General features: G+C 40.2%; 1 protein-coding gene across 8 annotated transcripts in view; it reads right to left on the bottom strand.

The window, feature by feature from the left end:
* Positions 1 to 21,928, bottom strand: part of TSPAN4 (tetraspanin 4) — a 355,539-nt gene that overhangs the window by 49,091 nt on the left and 284,520 nt on the right. For all 8 annotated transcript variants that reach the window (XM_027641996.1, XM_027641997.1, XM_027641994.1 and 5 more), the window contains one exon: positions 9,632 to 9,706. In XM_027641996.1, coding sequence (XP_027497797.1) covers positions 9,632 to 9,706 — 75 coding nt within the window. The remainder of the gene's footprint in view (positions 1 to 9,631; positions 9,707 to 21,928) is intronic.

The following is a 21,928-nucleotide window of genomic DNA, read 5'->3' as shown; positions in this document are numbered from 1 at the left end:
TCAACCCACCTCATCATTCCTTAACTGCAGCTGACAAATCCAAGACAAGGACTATATGCTATTGGCCTGCTTACAGTCTGATAATGCAAAAAGTCATCTTCCCTTCTCTTTTTTTAATATGTAAAAAGTGTTAAGCATTTAGTTTACTGTCATTTTCTAATGTTGCCTGAAATTCATTGTGACACATCAAAAATGTTCACAGAATGAATAAAAAATGTGCTGTCTGTTTCAATACACCACCTCAGTCATTCCTCAGTATATGATGTTGCCTGTACTTTAATGTCTAAAGCCTCCTTAATTATTTATTGTATTGCTTTTCTTTTTCTGCTATTCTTTCCTCTGTCAAATAAAACTGTATAAGAGTGCCAGCTGTTACAGCAGATGCAAACTGGGGATCAATCACCAGCTAAAACCAATGTTGATCAGGTGTATGTAAACCAGTGCCCTTCACTTTACTTCCACTGGCACTGAATACTGGCATGCATTCAATTCCAGATCCACCTAGATGCTGAAATGGCTTCTTATGTGATCATGGATGAGTCATGTAAACACTTGTCTTCTGGAACAGTAAGATCCCATTCTCTTCATTCACACATTAGAGCACTAAGTATTTCCCAGGACACACTGCACCTTCAGGATTTCACCTTCAACAGCACTTCCCCAAGTCAGCAAAAGCAGAGCTGAACTACTTATGCCTTAAGATGATGGACAAAAAAAAGCATGCAGATGTGCAAAGTATTTAATAACCACCACTATTGTATTCTAGTTTTCCTTTGGTGAGGCTGGTTGAAGACATGCACCACTTATATTTTGTTTACTACAAAACCTGAAACTTGAGACATGGGCATGGGAAACAGATCATTGTAGAAGTGCTGCCACTACAAAAATATAATTTGACATGCGGCTGAGGTTGAGTTAACCTGTAATCAGAGATTGCAAACTAGCAAGAAGGAAGCTCAGATACATCTCTTTCTGCTGCAGACTAATTTATATGTTACCAAATATTTACCAGGAAACCCCTAGATGAACTCAGTGATGTCAGGAAATAAAAGACAGATCTGGCTGGCCTTAAGCCAGGCATAATGGCAGCAACAGCTGTGTTCGGTTCATCTATACGGATCTGGGAATTAATATCCCAGTTAGCCAAGCTGGAGGTCAGAACTGGATTTCTCCTGAGACAAAAGCACTATTCCAAACCATGCATCAGGACACTATGAAAAATATGGTACTCGTTGCAATATGAGCAAAAATCCATACCACCTAGGATAAGACATCTCTGTCTTCACTTCCGAATTCAGGCAAAGTAGGAAGATATGCGGCATAAAGAGCTGTCAGGCTGCTGCATAATCTAATCTTTACAAAGAGTATTTGTGTTAGGTATGGAGCCTAATTTAGGAAAGTTTGATTTTCCTTTTCCCGCACCCATTCCCCTGCTAACATTCTATTCAAGGAATCAATTAGGCTTTGATCAACCATTGATCAAGAGTTCCCAGTGGGGAGCCCTAATGCATTTTATCTGCAGTTATTGTTCCTAAATAACACCTATTTCTGAGCATGCACTTAATTCTTTTCATCAATACTGCGCTATCCTTCAACAAGCCTGTTAATAACATTTTGAAAGTGCACTTTCAATGAAATCCTCCTTTGACAAATGAATTAGTGAAACTACCGGGATTTCCTCTGGCGTGTTTGCTTCTTTCAGTCACACAGGCAAATGGATTCCATCCCCCTCACCTCCTCCTGACTAAAAAAAGGTTAAAGTGATGTGTTAGAGTTCAAGATACTAAATGGAAAGCTGTTCAGTACAAATGGAAAAAGATAACCAATAATGCTTTATAGCAAACATTCATTATTTTTCAATAAATTCTCCACAGAATGAAAGATGTGATACATCTTTACCCTTGCAATAATTTTTCCCTGTCATTAGTATTTTCCTAGTAATATTTCTTCAAAAGACACAGAAGGTGCAGATCGACTTTGACAAGACTTGAGTATATGATTAAGTCAGTCACATGGGCTTAAGCACGCTCTTAAGTGTACTGAACAGGGAGAGATTTAAACCTATGCCTGAATGTTTTGCTGAAAAGAAGCCAAAATGAATTGGTTATAATTAAATTCTTTTGATGAAATTTCTGCAACTCCCTATTGTGTGACACCAGTACTGAAATGCTGATAAACTAACTAAAATTAAGCTTATTACCAAGTAAAATAAACCATGGAGACACTTCTGTCTTTTCTTATATCACCATTTATGTAATATTTTGCATTAGAGAAATAAAATACTTGACCAGAGCAAACACATCAGCCTCACAGTGCAATAACTGCAGTGCATCGCCATCCAGGAGGCAATCCATAGATTCCTCCATTTGTGCCTGCAGTGCTACTCTCGATGATCTTGAGAAATAGCTTTTAGCTACCTCAGCACTTAGGCAAAACCCTAACTCCAGAGCACTGCCAAGAGATGGTGCAAGTCAGGAACTGCTTGACAGTTGGACTCCATAATATTAAAGGTCTCTTAAAAACAAAACAAATGGAACCTTAACTGGAAAATAAAGCATTAGCACACAGGCTGCTTAGAAACCATTTCATACATATATCAGGACTTGCATTCTCTGAAGCTTGTTACGTTAATACAGTACATGCCCACAGTAATACCAGAGAGAGTTAAAATTGGCCTTGTTCTCTTGAGAGCCTTCTCTGCACACCAACAAGTGCAGACACCGCCCACGCAGACACTGTTCTGAAATTATCCCCGCCCTGAACAGCAGCAAGAACAGCCGTGTTCACTGGGGCAAAGCAGGATACACGGATCCAATAACCTCTACCACCGCTCAGGAGTTTCAGCAGTGAGAAATTTTAAAACAAGGGGATGGTGTAGGCAAAGTCAAATGGATGATGGAGAAACACTGGAAGAAAAGGCAGGCCATCTGACTGAAGAGTCACGTGCAGTGACCAACTACTCTGCCAGTTTTGCACAATTTTCCACAGCCTGTTGTTTTCCGATAACTTAGGACAATCTCTAAACTGCATACAATTTGGATGGTCTTGTCCCTTCGCTTTAGCCTCTATTTCTCCATTTTCAAAAGCATTAACATCTCCCGTGTGTTTGCTGTGGACAACCCTGCAGGCTATGCTGACTAGGAACATGAGGCATTTCGTTACCTGAGGAGATGCCTTGCTTTGCTGAAGCTCTGTCAAAGGCAAACTTGGAAAACTTTTAAGCTCTCTTGACAGAAGCTCAATGAAAACAGTTTTCGGCAGTGGACTTGAACTAAACTTTCTGTGTGAATAATTTCTTCAGTTTTTTGTGACTCCCTTCCTCATACCAGCGAGCAGCTCTGCAGAATTGGATCATTTCAGTGAGCAACTGCACATGAGTGCAGCAGGTGGAAGTGTTTTTGGACTTTTAAAGCCAAATGTGAAAGTGGTTGTGAGGACTGAGCTATACTTGAAATCATATTCACTACATTCCAATCTGCTGTCTCTGTATGGGATGAGGCAAAATATCAATCAGGAATTACAATAACTTTCAATATATTTTTTAGAAACAAAGCAAGAAATGCATCAATCTACAGACTATATATTTTTACAAGCTAGCAGTAAAAGCTGTAGAGGAGCTCATTACAATTTACCACAACATGGAAAACAAGAACGTTTTCACACATCTCAGGAGAAAGAGAAGTAGCCATTATTTTTCAATCCTCTGTGGGCCATTCTATGGGCCATTTTCAACACAGATACGAAGGCATGGAATTTAGGCTGTAATTTTCACAGGGACTCCAAGTGAGTTAATGGCCTAATCTTTATTGAAAATTCTCATCCTAACTTTGAGTTGCCAACAGCAGTAACTGCTGCCATAATCAAATATCATAGTCAGTGATCCTTCAGTGCTTTTGTTCCTTCCTGTCTTATGTTACTCAGTTTGACATTTAAAAAGAAAAAAATAACACAACCCCCCTCCCCCATTACTTAGTTATGTTTTTCCATTTGTGGGCATTAAATAGCTCTGCCAGTAAATCATATAAAATGCAGACATCTGAATAAACCTACTTCAAAAAAACCCAAATATAGACTTTTTTTTCCCTGTGCCTCCAGGAGAATCATCACAGTAAAAATAAACAGAGATTCTAAAACTAGAAGGATTATACAAGTTATAACTGGTACAAGACTGTGTATTTTATTAGCATAATTTATATTCTAGCAGGATCCAATCTGGTGTTGAGAAATACGAGTATCCAGCCTCTGACAGGATAGGGCTCTGCTGCTTTCTCTTTATCACAATGAAATTAAGGTTAACCCTATCAGTATTTTGTGTATCTCTTATAAATACATAGATAGCCTCATACAGGAATTATAAACTTATAAAAATGTCAAATGCTGCTCTGTATTAATGGAATCAAAATAAAACATACTAAGAGAATATTCCAGCTATAGATGTCTAGCCATTCACATAACCATGACTCTAACAATGTCACTGGTGTTTGGACTGTTTCAAATGGGGCATAAATGTAGCCTGAAAAAATACTGCACTCGAGAGTGATAACAACCTGCCTTAGTTCTCATAAGCACACGAACTCCATTCAATACTCACATCTCTTGGACTGATACTTCTGACCTCAAAAAAATAAAAACTACACTTTGGGAACTTGCATATGAACAAACACCAATTGGAGCTTCCCAGTCTCTTGGGTGCTACTTTTTGCTGAAGACAACCCATTGTGGTGGGGGAAAAAAAGTTTCCCCCCTGGAGTTAAAAAATGGTAACTCCTGAGGGGATGGTGTCACTTGATGTGGACCCAATGACTGCTCCTGCAAAATATAAAACATATCACAAGCAGACTGGAAAAGAAGGGTGATGTTGTAGTTGTTGGAGAAGAGTGGTCATGTTCTAAAGCCACAAGGAGAAGGGGCAAGAGCCCCTCTGGGGGGCCACAGCCCCCCAGCCCCCGGCTGGTGGTTGCAGAAACTCAGAAACAGTGTTAAACTGGACTGAGGTCTGTAACTGAGAAGCTGGGAGTTTTCTCCACCGTGAGTGGGCAGAAACAGCACTGACCAGAGAACAGTGGCAGAGAGCGAGAAGAGATAAGATGCAGCAGAGACGGCCTGCATCCAAGCAGGAAGACACAGAGATCTCTAACGGAGAGACACAGTGCAGAACTAAGCTCTACAGAGAGAGAGAGTTTGGGGTAAGAACTGAAACAAACTCCCCAAACCCCTCTGAGACCTCCTAGAGAGGAGGAGGAGATGGACTCCTATTTGAGAGGAGTCTTGGAGTGCAGCATGCACAGGAGAGAGAGAGGAGCTAAGAAGCTCAGACATCCCAGAGCTGGACCAGGACGGCCAGATGGAATGTGGAGGGGGTAACCCTGGCCCCCCCCCAAGCTGGCAGCAGCTGAGACAGAGCACAGGAGCTCTGACAGAATGGCTGAGGCATTCAGCTTTCAACTGAAAGCTGCCCGAGACGTTCTGACTCAAGGGAGCTTGAATCCCCTGAGGAAGGGACCTTCATGGGAGTCTTACAACCCATGATATGACATGGTGAAATGACTTCTGTCCCTGCTACGCAGCCCACGGAGGAGAGAGTCGAAGAGCCAAGAGGGGTAAGGAGACCCCCCTTGTGTGTAATGGAAGAGATCCAGCTACAACAATCCAGTTACAGCTGCTGCATGGAAAAAGGGAGGCTGCTGCCCTGAGAGCGGAAAGGATCTTTCCTTTTCCCTTCTGGACTTTTACTGGAGGGAGAAGAGATTGATCCATTGTAAATATTGATTTATCATAGGAGAGATAGTTAAGATTATGTATATGATGTATTGTAATATTTATTTGTACAGTGATTGTAATATAATTCCCTTCCCCCCATATTGAGTCTTGTGTTGTGTCTGGAAAACCAATCTCACACTGGGGTGAGATGTGGGAGGGGGGCTTGGCCTCAGGAATTGGATTTTAGGGGTCTCAAACCAGGACACCCATGAATCCATCACTCTGCTGCTTTGGAAACAGTCAGGACAAAATAAAAGGCCTATATGTTTTCCTGACAACCTTCCCACAAGAATGCATTTCATCACAGCCCACATTCACTTCTGCAGAAGTCAAGAGACTTGTATTTTCCAACCTGACTAGTCAGGATAGTTGAAGGAATAGTGAACAAGGTGTAAACTCAGGCCCTGCCAAAGAGATCCACAGTGCAGCTTCAAGAAGCAAGGCATTACAGCTTTTCCTTCCTACACTGCGGATTCCTGAGCTTTCTCCAAGCCTCTCTTTACAATATCAGACTGCATAGCTAGTTCAGAGAAAGAGTTGTAGACTTCAGGGTGCCATTTATCTCATGAGATCAAGATAAACATTTGTCCATCAAGGAAAGACATTCTAGGTCATGAGAGCAAGTTGGCTGCTTCAAAGCTCAGAGAAGCTGCTATCAAGTCACTAGAATGAGAGGCAGAGGTAATTTTTTTTGTTTCTCCCAGGTTGATGAATGAGAACAGATGAGTCCCAGGAGCCTGCCCCGTTCACCTCTACAGCTGCACATCCTTTGACAGTAAAAGAACAAAAGTGCTGTGCCAAAAACCTATTCGTGAATGGTTGTAAAGAACTTTTGTCATTATTTGTAATAACCAACACACTACTAAAGCAACAGTCCCAGCAGTGGATACACACACTGTTTCACAGCTCAGGAGCCCATGCAGTGATACATTCACAGGGATGGACACCCACCCCGCAGCTGATATTGCCGCGGGAGCACCAGCCTGTGGCTGTGCCCATTCTACAGCAGAAGGACCAAAAGGGACACCATTCACCAGACAAGTGCTACTGAGCCACCTGCAATACCCAGCCCTGCCATGGTACAGCTCAGCCTCTCCAATCCCTCAGCAGCAGCCAAAACATGAACAGCTCTAAATTTAGAATCAGCTTCCTGCAGAGTCTCAGGAAACTGTCTCAGCACCTGCCCCTACACCTAAATAGTGTCATAGCACTGCCTACTCCAAGGAAAGAGGAGAGTATTGATTAAACTTGGTAGCAGCAAGGAACAAAGTATCCGCTCCAAAGTTCCTCCACTTGATAAAGCAGGAGTAAATAAAAACTGCAAGGGAATCATTATTCAATCTCTTCTCAACCAGAAACAGAAAATAACAATTGGCCCCCATTCTATCCTGGGAAGAATTTTACATGTACGTACACTCTTGACTAACAGAAAGCTACAAGGTACTTGAAAACATTGACAACAAATATATATCTGTATCTATCTACATCTAAAATGACTGATACAGAGGCCCTCAAAGTCATAATCTGCAGAGTCCTTTTCTCCATTTGCACACAAAATTAACATTACTGTCTTCTGATGGGCAAGTGTTAGTGTAAATTGTTCCTTCACTGATTTTCCAAGGAACCACATTAACTGAATTACTGCGGTGGACTTGTTTGAGTTAGGTACTTCCCCATACACATGGCAATACTGTTCCTCACATCAGGAAAGCCAGCACACAAATTCTAAACATGCTGTATGAAAATATTAGTTTTAGGCTGCTGCTGTTTTATTTATTCTGTAGGCAGGACTGTAAGTGTAACACAAGCTGTTGATTTCTTCAGCAGAAGATTTAAATCATACAGAAACATTAACATCTTCAAATTTGATCATCTGCAATAAATACACAGACTACAGCAATCTGTTTACTCGGTAAAACTGCAGCTATATGGAGCCCATATTTTAGACTCTGTTTTGATCTTAAGGACAACTGCAGTGTACCTCCTGCATCAACCTACAGTACGTGACTCAGAGGAAAGTTAATTTCCTGATCTCTTTATTAAAAAACAAAAAAACCCACTGCAAACCACCAGGCTGAAGGAGGGAGGGAATCCCTCCTGATACTTTTCCACTGTTTTTTATCTCTGAAGAGTGAGGACGAACATTCCCTGTGACACACTTGTCAAGCTGACTGAACTGACAGCTTTATGAATAAAAATACTTCATTGCTTTTTTTTCTTTCCTCCATACCCACACATTTATTGAACTATCAGTCTCAACACCAGCCAAAACCAGGGAATTCTACAAGATGATGATGTGGAGCACAACACATATTTATCTTATAAACCTAATCCTTAATATTTACATATATTTCTTCTGTGTTCAGGTCAGGTCTTTATTTTAGGTCTGTCATTATTTTAGACACTACTAGAATTTCTCTTCTTAAGATCTTCTAAGCAGAGGATCTCTTTCCCAGACTAAATCTAGGTCATCTCCATAATCCCTCTTCATGACTTCTCTCTCCCACCTTTCTAGCACTTCTAACAGTTTCTGTAACCAAAACTCAATATTACATTCACAGTGAGGCAAGTCCATCAATTTATACAATGACATGATAATATTTTCTGACTGATTCCCTCTCTAAATATAACCAAGTGTTGTTTGGGTTTTGGAGGCCCGCTGCATATCAAGTAGATGCCTTTATTCATGTATGACATGTAGATCTTTCTTCCATGAGGTGACAAGTAATTCAGAATCCAGTGATGCATACAAGTAATTTTATGTTGTCCCTTCTACTGTAATTACCTTGCAAGTTAATTCCATGTTCCAGCTACAGGATGTTGTCCAGCAACCTAGCTCTCTTCAGTCCTTCAGAAGTTCACCTGACAATCACTCACAGTGCTCATTAATAAATCTGGAACCTTTCTAGAAAGTAATGTTGACATCTTATCCACTCCTAATCCAGGTTATTGCTAAACATATAACTAGGTCTACTGTTAACCTTTATTTTATTTTGATATTTTGTGAAGGGTTTTTTTTTGTTTGTTTGTTTGTTTGTTGTTTTTTGATTTTTTTTTTTTAAATTTGCTATTTTGCCTTTCCATTCCAGAAGGCATGTATTGGTCATACACCTGATGGTTGTTAATTAATGGCAAAATTTTGCCACCTACTCAGTGATTTTCAAGCTCCCTTAGTATTTGACAATTTTGACTGAATAGGCAGGTTGCACAGAATTATGCCCTTGTTTTGGATTTATTAATGGAAAATATTTTAAAGAAAAATTATTTTAAGGATACAGATAATTCAGATAGCCAATACTGCCCTTACAACAGAAGGAACAGTCAAACATAAGTAAAATTTGAAACCACAGACAAAAGCTTTGTTTATTGAACTTTTATATATTTACCTTGGCTTTCCATTAGATTCTAAGTACACATGTGCTGTAAGAAACAATGTGGAAAGATAATGAATTTTGTGCATTTGGCTGTGCTAAGGACACCTCCTTTGTAACAACATCAATGTGGCTTTTAAATTGTACACATTTTTAAAAAATCCTATTCATTCTGATGGGTGTCTCTTCCTACATGCTCTTACTGAGGCTCATTCACTTCTTTTACTTTTTGTGGGGATTTTGGTGTTTGTTTTGTTTTTTGTTAATGACAGATGCACTTGGCAGTCTCTGTGACCTTGAGTTGTACACATGAGCAAGTAAGACAGCCCAGTCCTGCAAGGCTGTTTATGCATTCTGAGAGAGCCCCTTCTGAGAGGAGTGTCTCAAGGAAGACAGAAGCATGATGTGCATACCAAGCCAAGTGCTTCATGATTTATTTATAGGGAAAAGGGGCATATAAATTTGCTGAAGGGGAAAGAAAAATGAAGAATTTGACTTACCTTGTCGGTGTAGACGAAGAACAGAATCACAACAGTGAGCTCCAACAGAAATATAATTAACAGCATGATAAAAAACTGTCAAGAGAAGAAGGGACAGGGGATAAAACAAAAGCCATCAACATCTATTTCAGCTCTTTCTGGATGCACAGTAAGTACATTCAGCAGATCATGCAGACTGGGGAGTGGGAGTCATATAGGCAGCAAGATACAAATCCGCTGCAACATACAGCAACTGAGAAAGCAGGTAAAATAGTAGTCAGGAAACATGATGGTATCTGTGCATACATATGGCTCATTTATACCACTGGTTTCAGTGGAACAGCCTAAAACCCCACAAAGAGCAAGCCAGTGCTGTGTTTGACAGCAACACCTGAGGACTCTTCCCACACTAGGTTTTCTTTTTTTTTTTTCCCCACTGGATATCGTCAGTGCTACCAGTGAGATATCCAATGATACCCAGTGATATCCAATGCTACCAGTGAAACCCACAGCTTCAACTTTCCATTGCAAGAGAAGGTAGCCTGGGCCATAACCCATGAAGTCATAGCTCCTTTCAATGAGAATTGTGGGAGAAGCGAAAAGTATACCAAGTAGCCTTACGAGCAGTTTCAGGTAGCTACACAAATCACCCACGAGTTTCAGTTGAAAGGGGATGATTTGTACTGAAGACATCAAAGCAAAGTCAGTCCACCACCTTTTCTTATTAGCCATGGAACTGCCTAAAACCCAGTAGTCAAAAGCTCAAAGGAGTGGATAAAAAACTTTTAACGTAGGGATTTCAGGTAGATTCTCTAAAGCCCTCAGCTTTGATCGACTTCAGTGAGAGAAACTGTTGGCAATGCCAAACACTTCTGGAAAACCATATCCTCTGCATTTTGTTAAGATGCTGGATGGGTCTGCAGCACAGGTCTGCAGCAGCATCAACACAGCAGTTGCACAGGACTTTAGAATGAATGCTATCAGAGCACTAAATGAAACTGAGTTTTGCAAAGATAGGTAAAGGAAAGAGTAATTTTGGAAAGTTTTTAGACTCAGGTAAAGGTCCTGCTCCCTATAACACAAACTCCACACACTCAGCAGCTGTAAGCAGGCTGGAATTCTAATACTGAGCAACACTGACAATTAGAATCTCATCCCCAAGAGAAAAAAACCAGCTACTGTCTCTTTAGCTTCAACCAAAAGGCTGCAAACTTATTAAAGTTTAATAGCTACTAAGCCTTTATCAGAATTTCTGCACTGCCTGGTAAGTCAAAACCAAACCTTTGAACTATGGATTTCTGTGACTGAATGGAGGGCAAAAGGTCAAGAAGGGAAAAATACTTTTCTCCTCTTGTAGAATTACTGTGTCTACAGAAATCATTGCATTTTGCCCTGTGAATCTTAAATTATTTATTTTCAAATCTTCATCACCAGTATTTTCACACCTGCCTGACCCTAATACTGGATCCTATTACTGCCCAGTTTTGAATCACAGAACCCCTTTATGTTCATGATCCAAGCTGATTTCCATGTCATTACCAACCAACACTGACCTTCTGTATGGCTTTGCAAACCAATCTTGGTGCAGCTTGCTTACTTTTTACAGTTTTAGCCTTTTGCATAGCATTAAATGAAACAGGACAAAGCACATCACTCTCTGCAAATATGCACAGACACTTTGCTCTATTCATTTGGCTGCAGACCACTTTTTTGCTCATCTGTAAAGCACTGCTTTTCCAAAATGTGCATGTGAACACCACTCTCTCCCTGTGAAATTCCCAGGCATAGCTAGGATTGCATTAGACAATTTCTAGAACAAAGGAAGGGCTGATACCAATTATTAACAGAGATCAGTGTTTCCTACCACAGGATCTCAATTTCATCAGCTTATCATTTTGCAAAACCGTCATTGTCTGTGTTTATATATTCTGCACTTGTTTCAGTCTAAAGGATAAAAGCTTTTGAAAGAATATCAAAAATAGAACTTCAATTACTTTTAAGAATGAAGCAGGGCAAAGTATGTTATTCTGCCCAGGTTAAATTTCTGGTGATTTAATTTGCAATCCTGTCATACTGCACTGTTTAGAGCAGAGACCCAAAACAGTGTGGCTGCATTTCAGGCACATGCCTTTTGTCTTACCCAACTATGAGTACATTTTTATGGGAAAGTTATTACCCTTCAAAAAACTGCATTTCACACATCCAGTAGAGATGAGAGGGCTCAACAGCTAAAACCTGTGAAGTGTACAACCACATGCTCACGCATGACCACACAACCCACAAACCATCCCACAGAGACTCTTTTCTGCTCCTGTGGTGCCCATGCTCACCCGTGATGCCTTTCTGCCATCTCCCCAGAGCCAAAAGCCTCCAGTCCCGCTTCACAGGACATGACCTGAAACATTGGGTATGTCCAGGAACTGGAATAAAATTCAGGGACCTGTTTTTCCTTTGCTCTCAAGAAAGCTTTTCCTCCCTCCACTGCACTCAGCAGCATGGGGAAAGTACAGATGAAGCCAGAGAATGACTTTGCAGGAGAAAGGGGAGCTTAAGGAAGAACATTTTTAACAGCAGATGGAGAATGGTTTGGTTTAGGATATGATCTGGCAACCAGTTTTAGAGAAACTGTACCTACAGGCAGCAGCCAATTGAGGCAGGAGACACCAGAGATAGTGGCAAGGCAGGGGCAGAGGACACCTGCACACATGGATGCCCAGGAGGGGCAAGGCCTTTGAGAGGATGATGGCATGGGGAGGACCCTATGCTGGAGCCAGGGGAAAAAAAAAGCAAGAAACAAGGAGTGGTAGAAAAAGGAAAGCCCCCTGCACTGATTCTCATGACTGAGGACATGACATGTACAGCAAGTGAACTGGAGACTGGCAAGGGGATGTGTCATTATTTCTCAATACCAGAAACAGCAATTAAAAGTTTATCCTAATTCACAATAAAGTAAGTGAAGTTTCACAACTCAAGAGTGTTTTCCCCTGCAACACTAACTCTGCTAAAACCGCTCCATCTTCAGACTGGAGCAGACAGCTACTGTTGCCAGCCATGCTGGTGTGTTCACCAGCAAAAGGAGGGTGGACCTTCTGGCAAAACCATGATGGTGCTCCTGCCTTAGTTCATAGGAGAGAAATAGGTATGACATCGTCATCATAGAAGGTGCTACAATTGCAGAGTCGAGCACTCAAAATTTAGGAAAGATGAGAATAAAACTCCTCTCAGTGATGGTTATGTATCATGTCTAAGTCTTTTTCTCAGAGGTTCCTCCAAGCTGGCAATTTGGTTTCACGCACTGCAGATTTTGGAAGTCATACAGTGAATCAAAACTAATGTACACTGTTCAGAAAGTCAAAACCTAGATAAGTAGGATTATCCTTTATCTCCATAAAAAAAAAATTTGGTTTTATATGAAACATCTAGTTTTATCTTTCTTACCATTTGCATTCATTGACAAAGCCCATGCAGTTATATCACAGAAAACTAATATGTATTAGCAATCCCCCTGTGTGCAGACAGTAGAGACCTGCACTGTATCATTTATTACAAAGGTAAATTATGTGATGTCAACTTTAAGCTGTAGGGTTCAAATTCATCGTCTGGTAAAAGCCACAAGCACCTACATGTCAGCACATGTGTCTTCTCCCTCTAAAGAAGAACCACACCTGAACTCAAACCAACTCATTGCCAAGTAGAAATCAAGGCTTCAGACTGAGCTGGCTGCAAAGCACAGCCTGCACACTTCAGCACATTTTCTGACTCACCATACTAAAGAGCATGCATGGTCATATGCACAACCTGTTCCTCTATTCCCACAGTACCTTCTAACAACAGTTCATTTTCAGTTCAATCCTTAGTGTCATTCCAAAGGGAATGATGCACAATCTGGGGCCAGAACCAGCTTGGCACATACCATTCAAATTTAAAAAGAAGGAACATAAACCCACTGAAGGCTCACAACACCCAAACCCCCACCACACTTGCTGGAAACTCTCACAGCTCCTTTTCAATTGAGTTCTCTCACTGTGGTGATAAACACAGAGGAGAATAAAAATTAGGTTTTTTTGGTTCACTGGGGCTGTAGGCTGTTGGTATAATAAAGATTTATGCATGGAGAAACAATTCCAAAGCAAAGCATTCATGTGAAACTCCATAAAAAAAGATTAATCTGACCTTGTACAGAGATGCTTTACCACACTACTTGTCAAACAGTGGGATGCAACCTATAGAGGTTCAGTGGAGGGGTACCTACTCCTCAGCTTTTCATAAATTACACCTGAAATAACCTCACAGAAGTTTTGATGAGAAGGGAGGTAAGGTGATGCCTTTCTGTCTACCACTGCTGACTCTGAACCCTTAAGAAAAACACAGCCAGTTTCTCAGCAGCTACCTCTATATTCTACAAAGCCTATGACTTTCTCACAGGTTCTCATTAAAGGAATAAGGAAAAGGCAGTATGCAACTGCTATCAAGCCTACCTCATAGGTATGCACCCCCCTCCTGATGTCAGAGAGAAAAATCTGCTAGAGAAGAAGAGGTCCCAGCTTTCAACTCCATCCCCATTGGAGCTGCACCAGGCTTTTGACCCACTACTTCCACTTTCCTTCATCCAGCCTCATAACATCAATGGAAGAATCAAGTACTGTACCCTATGTACATCATTTAAAGTATGTTTCCATCACAGCTCACAAAGGCACAGAACCAGTTAACTTTATTTCCTTCCCAAACAAACAAGATTCCCTGGTTTCTCAGATGTCACAGACACTTGGTCTCTGCATGGTGACTGAGCACCACACCCTAATACACAGGATTGGGTCTTCTGTTTCCCCACTGCCTCTCCTTCCTCAACAGTTATATCATGTTGCTCAAATTGCCCATCTCTCCATGCCAGGAGCAGCTGATCATCTCACAGTCTCCCAAACACAAAAGTGACCCAGCACAATGAAAACCAATGTATGATTATGTTTTTAGCCTCACTGGATACCTTTTTCCAATACTTGGCTATATTCATGATAACAAAAATATTCCATATCTCTAATTGGAATTTCCTTTGTTTTAACATGTGTCTGTTACCTCTTGTATGATCTCTGTGAATCCTTGCAAAAGCTGTATTTTCTTTAGACTCTACTGTAAGGTAGTTGAAGAAATGAATAAAATATCTTCCCTGCTTTAATTTCTTAAGAAGAACAAACCCTGCTCTCTCAGTCTGTCCTTGCACATCATGGGCCCCATAATCATCACAGTGGTCCTCCACTGGATTCCTTCCCTTCTGGATAAGCACTTTGGTCATAGCCTTATCTTATTCTGGAAGAAGGTGTTATTGTTTCTCCATGTCAAGAAATGTAAAGGAATGTGGGGCTTGGTATGGTCCACAACTACCCAATTATTACATTTATCTTTTTATTCTGATTTGAGACAAAGGTACATAGATTAAAATGGAGGCTCTCCATACATTTCAAACATCTCTGTTTGATTTTTAAATTACGATTTGATATGAACAGAAATACTATCAAAGATAAGTTTGATATCACAAACTCACATCCTGCACAAATCCTTCGCTTCAGGGATAGTGTCCTATCTTTAAAACTGAAGGTGTAATTTTTTTTAATAAATTACATCAAACTTTTGCCTACTGTCATAGTAAGAAAATGAGTTCTATCCCAGCTGAAACTAGGAGACATAGAAATTCATAGAGTTCCATTAAAGTCAAAAGAACTTAATGGATTTTATAGCAGGTACACTTTACTTAGTTGTCTGAAAATTAAGAACTTTCCCTAAATTTGTTTTGTAATTTTCCTGTTATTTTATGATAGGTTATATTATTTATATTTAAATAATATTTACCGGACTGAGTGGAGATGCCTCATTACTATGGTTGGCATTGTCCAAATCTTCTACCTTCTCTGCAGAAGTGTAGCATTCCCATGTCCAACCAAATTACAGCACACGTATCAACAAACTTAGATGCATAAACTCGAGCACCAAAAGGGGTAACACTATCAGAGATTCTGAATGCTATAAACTATTGCCAAATTTACTGCATATTCCACATTTTAGAAAAAATCAAGCCACCTAAGAAAACTCTGAATCAATGCAAGAATTCCCACTGAGATACTGCAAAAACTGGAGAACCACCCACTCTTTATAAGGGTCCTGTATTATTGCCAATATTGGATCTGGTTTTGTAAGCACAGCAATATGAAGATCATACTGAAGCACTTTAAAAGGCTTCCCAGAACAGCTTTTTTCTAACATACTGGTACATGACTTCCACAGAATAAAAACTGATATGGTACAGTTTTTATCAGCATTCAAAAAAAAAACCCCAAAACCCCCCCAAGAAGCTTTCTTCCACTTTTGAAAGCAAAAGTGTTTCATGTATCACTAGTTCTCACGAGAAGTTTGATTTGACATAATTCCCCATAGGCATTTTGATCTGATATATTAATAGGAAGTGGGAACATTATGAAAGGTTCACTTATTTTCCTTAAATTTTCTTTGATTTTCTTTTCCAAGGTACTGAGCAAGGAGAAGAGAACAGAAAAAAGTGCAATGGGAATTGTACTTGGAAGTGACTTCCTCTGCAGCCTGGAAGACTTGTACAGAAAGAGACAGAGCAGAGAATCAGAAATGACAGGACAGTGTCCAGACTGTAAAAATAACTGGAATGACAGTCAATAAAATCCCAGTATATTAATCTACTACATGAACTTCAGAGTAAAAGGGAAAGGGCAGTTTGTTTCTATCAATTTCCCTCACAGTGGATTCAGATTCTACATCTCAGTACCAAAGTTTTTGCTGACACCAGGTTTGAATGCTCCTTTCATTATTCCATACGATTGTTTCTACTTACCACCCTCTGTAGCACAGTGCATGCTACCTTCCTGCCCACAGTATTTAGACTCCTTGAATATTTGTAGAAATGTGCCCCAACTGAGCCTTCTCTCTGCCATGCTGTGCATATTTAGCTCTTTTATGCTTCCCTGGAAGTAAATCTCTTTAGCCTCACAATCATCTTTGTTTTCAGCATAAAAATGATAAGTTTCCCCATAAACTGTAAAAAGGCAGTAATATATATGAGCAAACTTATGAACAGAAACTCCATTATGGAAATGGCATGTATCTAAATTTGGTTCATCAACTATTATTCTCTAAAAGCCTCAATAGTTAATTCAATCTAATTGTGACAAAGTCTTGCATGCTTTATGCCTGCTGGATATATAGTACATCTTTGTTTATGTTTGGACTATATTTTTTATGAATGTGCAAGAACTCCTGCTGATCAATAAAGCTCAAAGAAATCTGCAGTAATTATTTCTAGGAATATATACAACATATGCCATCTTAACACATTAATAGTGTTTCATTTTAGTCTCATTACTGCTTTCAGTTGGAATCATTCAGTCTTTCTGCATTAGAGAGTGAGAGTTGAGAGACTTGATATTCCCATACTATGCTTCAAAGGATTTTAACTGGCATTTTATGGTATTTTCAGTAACATATTCTCCAGCAACTGACTCAAAATCAATGAGGTGTAATCAAATATTAGTCAGGTCTCACTCTAATATCACAACAGTAGGTGGGTTATAGGCCCACTTAACAGATCACAGATTCCTTAACACAAATTGAGGACTCACTGGCCTCTTAAGGGTTGGTTCATCTCTTCTGCAAACATAATGCAAAGGTGTGACATGACACGGTGTCAATCTTTACACTAGTTCAGAGAAAAACTCCTCCTGCTCATGAAGTACGAGTGGCTGTAGAAGAAATAAAACATCGGACTAGCTCTTACATGTCCCTGAGCCACTCCACTAATGACAAAGCAGCTGCTTGAGTCCACCTAACACGGATAATGGATATAGTCAATACAAATAAAAGGCTCTGCCTTGGGTTTAATACAGTATTCTCCATCTATGGTGATGACATGCAACATTCGTTAGTGTCTAAACTTACACCTTTTACTCACGCTTTAACATCACCTGTGTATTCAGTAAATAGAGCTTCTTCCCTGGGACATTTCTTGTCATCTGGAGAGCCAGCATGAAATAGGATTGAACAGCTCAGTGCCCCGAGAGGAGGAGGAGAGCAGCAGCGAGCGGTCCCCACACCTTCTGTGGGGAGCGAGTGTGTTGGCAGGGCTGGCTTCACACTCATGTTCACACTGAACATCTGGCTGACCTCAAGTGCTGGGCAAACTGACAGAAGTTCCCTCAAGATGATAAGGGCAAATGACATGACCATGCTGCTCAGCTGACTTATGATGAGCTGAAGGGGAAAAAATTACTGTGAAATTCTGCAGTCCTCCCTTTACACCTACTTACAAACCCTGAGCTAAGCTTGTAGTGGGACCTCACCTGCCAATTACAAAAATAAAAGATTTATCTTATTTCTAGGAGTCTCAAAACAGTGCCTAGAAACTGTGATGTGTGTGTCCATGAAGGAGATGGTGAGAAGATGGTCAAGGAGAGAAAAAACGACAAGGTAGAGTATTTTGTCTGTATTTAAATTCTACTGCTAGTTTTATGCCCTGTTCGCTGTTCTCAAATGTGGTACACAGAAGCTGCTGTATCAGATGCACATGGGACAGTCTTTTAGTAGCTTAAAAAATGAACAAGTAGTCCGTTTGGCTTACCTAATTCTGCCTTTAAGGTGGTACTATTCTCCTACTGGAGATCTGAAATGTTTATAGCACCATATCAGCTCTGGTTACACCTCATGTAGGCATCACTGATTTACACACACTAGCCTCCATTTCTTTACCTCCAGATTTGCATTTTTCTGAGGTGCAGGTAATTCTAATCCTTACAGGAAAAGAAGTCAATGTTGCTCTTCAATTTAGGATGCACTACTAAGGTGGTTAAAAATGACAAAAGAATGACTGGGAATATAAGCACACGAGCTGCTTTGGTAAGCCAATTGCTTTCTACCCGAGGAGAGAATTTTATTATCAGAAAAAAAATTATCTAATGTTATGCTCAAAAGTGACATGAATGTCTGCACAGGCAAGGAACACATAGGTTACCTGTCCTTTACTTTCAAAATGGAAGAAATTCTGTTGCCTTTCAGATCTTGCAGGTGATCCTAGGTCTAGAGCAAAAGTCTATCCAGAGCAGCAGAGGACAGTCTTACAGATCAGACAATAAACATATCTGTCCAAAAACTGCAAGCTCTGGCAGAAAACAGGCTTTCTTGAAAGCCAGATTCCTGGCAATTTGATGTGCAGTGACCCACCTCAAATCCTTACAGACAGTAGAAGGGTAAGAAGAGACTTAGTTTCTGGGTCCACTCTGGAAATGCCTCACAGACAGGCTTTTTTTCCAAGAAACCTCTGGCACACGAGAGTTGGTTGAATGCTGACGTAAAAGATGGAATGAGGGAGGCTTTTCAAGTGCTGGAGGAACTTAAGCCTGCACAGGTCAGAGACGCTGATGTTGCAAATACACTGCTAACAACTACCAGTTAACAGATTAATCAACACAGAGTTAGGAACTCGGAAACACTGACAGTCATTTAGACAAACAGATTAAACCTTCAACTGATACAAATTAGTATAGCTCTACTGACTCCTGTACATGGTGCTGCCACACTGTTGGACTGCCATAAAGCAGGATCTTGGCACTACAAAAAGGAATGGGGACATTAGGAAAAGGTTCTTCACTGAGACAGTGGTTAGTCACCAAAACAGGCTCCTCAGGGAAGTTGGGCACCAAGTCTGTCAGACCTCAAGGAGTATCTAGACTACACTCTTAGTTACACGGTTTAGTTGAGTGAGGCAGTCCTGTAGGGAGAAGGTAGTAGGACTAGATGATTCTTACAGGTCCCTTCTAACTCAAGATATTGTATGATTCTATATCTCAAAGCACATCAGGCACTAGCGGTATTGCATCAGCCTGTATTAGAAAACTAACCCTATGAGGTAAGCCCTTCCTACACACTGAGCCTAGGGTTGAGTCTAAAAAGAGGAGGGAAAGAAAACAGCTTTATTTTTTTCTCTCCTCTGTTCCCAGATCCTTTGATTAACCGCTACCAGAGTTGAAGAAAAGAAGGTAGGAAGGGGAGAACTCGAATAGGTTCCATCCCCTCCTGAGTTGCAGTACCAGCCAAGTAAAAGGAGCTAAAAACTGAAAGGCAACGAAGAGCTGATTCTTCCTAACAGACAACCAAACTAGGGGAGATTGGTGCTCGGTACTTACAGTCCAAACAGGGCTTTCATATGCAACACAGCAGTACACAGAGAAGTGTTATACATGATGTATAATGCCCTCAGGCTGTATATATGGCATCTGCCTGAACTTTGCACTGCTTGCTGCAGTGGCTGCAGCTACCATCTCCCTGATTTTGCTAGTTTGATTGCTACAACACCAGCTCATGTGCTAAACTGGAATGAGAATCTACTGTTTGATCTGTTGCATTTACTTACTGAGACGAAGTAATTCACAGGCTGGTTTTTTCCCATTTAGTTGCTTTGAAATAAATTCCCTGTCACCAATGAAGTTTAAATTATCAGCTCTCTGGATCCAGTGACACTATTGAAAACAGTAGGGTTTTTTAGTCTCCTTTTCTTTCTACTCATTAAGTTTTTCTTCATTTTCCTTATTGCTATTTCACTTACAGATGAGCTGGCTGAAGTTCAGAAAACTCTCAACAGCACAGTACAAAACATCATGGGCACTCATTTTCCCCTTGGACTATTCCATAAATGAGACTCTTTTGATGTCTGGATAGTCACACAGATATGTATATAGCATCAGCGCATTCCACAGCTGGTCCTGACCTACTATCAAGGTTTAATTTTGATCTTATTAATTCCAGCAACTGTGATGAACTACTCGCTATTAACATGAGGTCCTCATTTAAATTAAACTGAACACACAGACCTGTCTGTTATTTTCCTTCCCCTTCTCATTAACCATTGTTTCAACTTTTCTACTATAAAAATCAGGGTTATCCACAAATCAGCAAGAAGAGGAAAGAGGGTGTATCTAAGACATTTTGTTATTTATCTAATCTGTGATGTGATGGAACATATCCAACACCAGTGCTTTATAAGAAGGCAGCTGGCTTTGGGTAATCAGAGAGGAATGAGTATTTTGTCTGTTTCAAGCCCTTTCCCCTTTCTAGTTTATTCTTGTGTAGGCAATGTGTGGCAAAGAATCCCCTCATCCTCTACCTTTTTTGACTGGATTATTGACCATGCTGCATCCCAACCAGGAGCAGAAGAATGTGTTCTTTGTATCAAATCACTAGGGAAAAAAAAAAGTGTTGCCAAATCTGAGGGTGAAATAAAGAGCTGCCTAAGGATCTTATTTCCTTCTAGGACCTGGGTTATTAAGTTTCAACTGTACAGAAACATCTATACATGTATGCTGTAACAACCAAATAAATATTAAACTCCTTTCTTCACAAAGGGCTTGATACTGTTTTTTACCAGTATTACTGTGATTCTCTGGACCAAAAGTAAGTTCCTATTTGCAAAAAACATATGCACTAGACCATGTTCATTGACCCTTTCTGGCAGCTTCTCTAAATGTTCTGTTTCACATTTAACTGAAGGCAATGTTGCAATTAGGCTGATCAGCTCAGCTGGGACAGCCTTTGAGTAGAGCCCATGGAAAACAGCTAAGTCTGCCAATTAGGTACTTTCAACAAAATAAAAATTCAGAAATAATTTTGCTTTGGGATGTTTTTATTTATCATTTGGACACAGTCCATATGATAAAAGAAATCAAAATTTGTATTCCTATTATGGAAACATGGATTAAATACTTCTCAAAGGTCATTGAAGCACACAGGATGGTGAGAGGTTTTGCTGTAATCATGGAAAGATGATAAGGGCACTGAGATTTAGACAATTTGGGTTTGCCTCACAGCTCTCCCACAATCTCCCAGTGCAACTTACCCAGGGCATTTAGTTTCACTTTGCTGCAGCTCCCCATCTGTCTAATGAGGATAATAATATTTTCCATTTGTCTTATCTAATTAGATGATAAACTCTACTGGCCAGGTATCTCTGCTTACTAGGAGTTTTATACAGAATGAGAATCCCCATGGGCTGCCTGCAGGGCATACTGTAATACAGATAATAAATTACATAATCCATCATGATTTAGTGTCTAGAGCTAAGACTTTTAACCTGGACTATCCATGGAATAATGAAAGACCTTTTTCAGTGCAAGCATACAAATATAGATCTCTGCTAAACATGTACAAAAGGCAGAGAATTCAGGCAATTTAGCTCCTCAAACATAGATCTTAAGTAATTAACCTAAAAGACAATGTTTATACAGACACTGAAGGATCAGGTAGGTCAACGCTTGA

Source organism: Corapipo altera, unplaced genomic scaffold, assembly GCF_003945725.1.
Source record: "Corapipo altera isolate COAL_440 unplaced genomic scaffold, ASM394572v1 23b, whole genome shotgun sequence".
Lineage (NCBI taxonomy): Eukaryota > Metazoa > Chordata > Aves > Passeriformes > Pipridae > Corapipo > Corapipo altera.
This window is presented reverse-complemented; position numbering and strand designations above follow the sequence as displayed.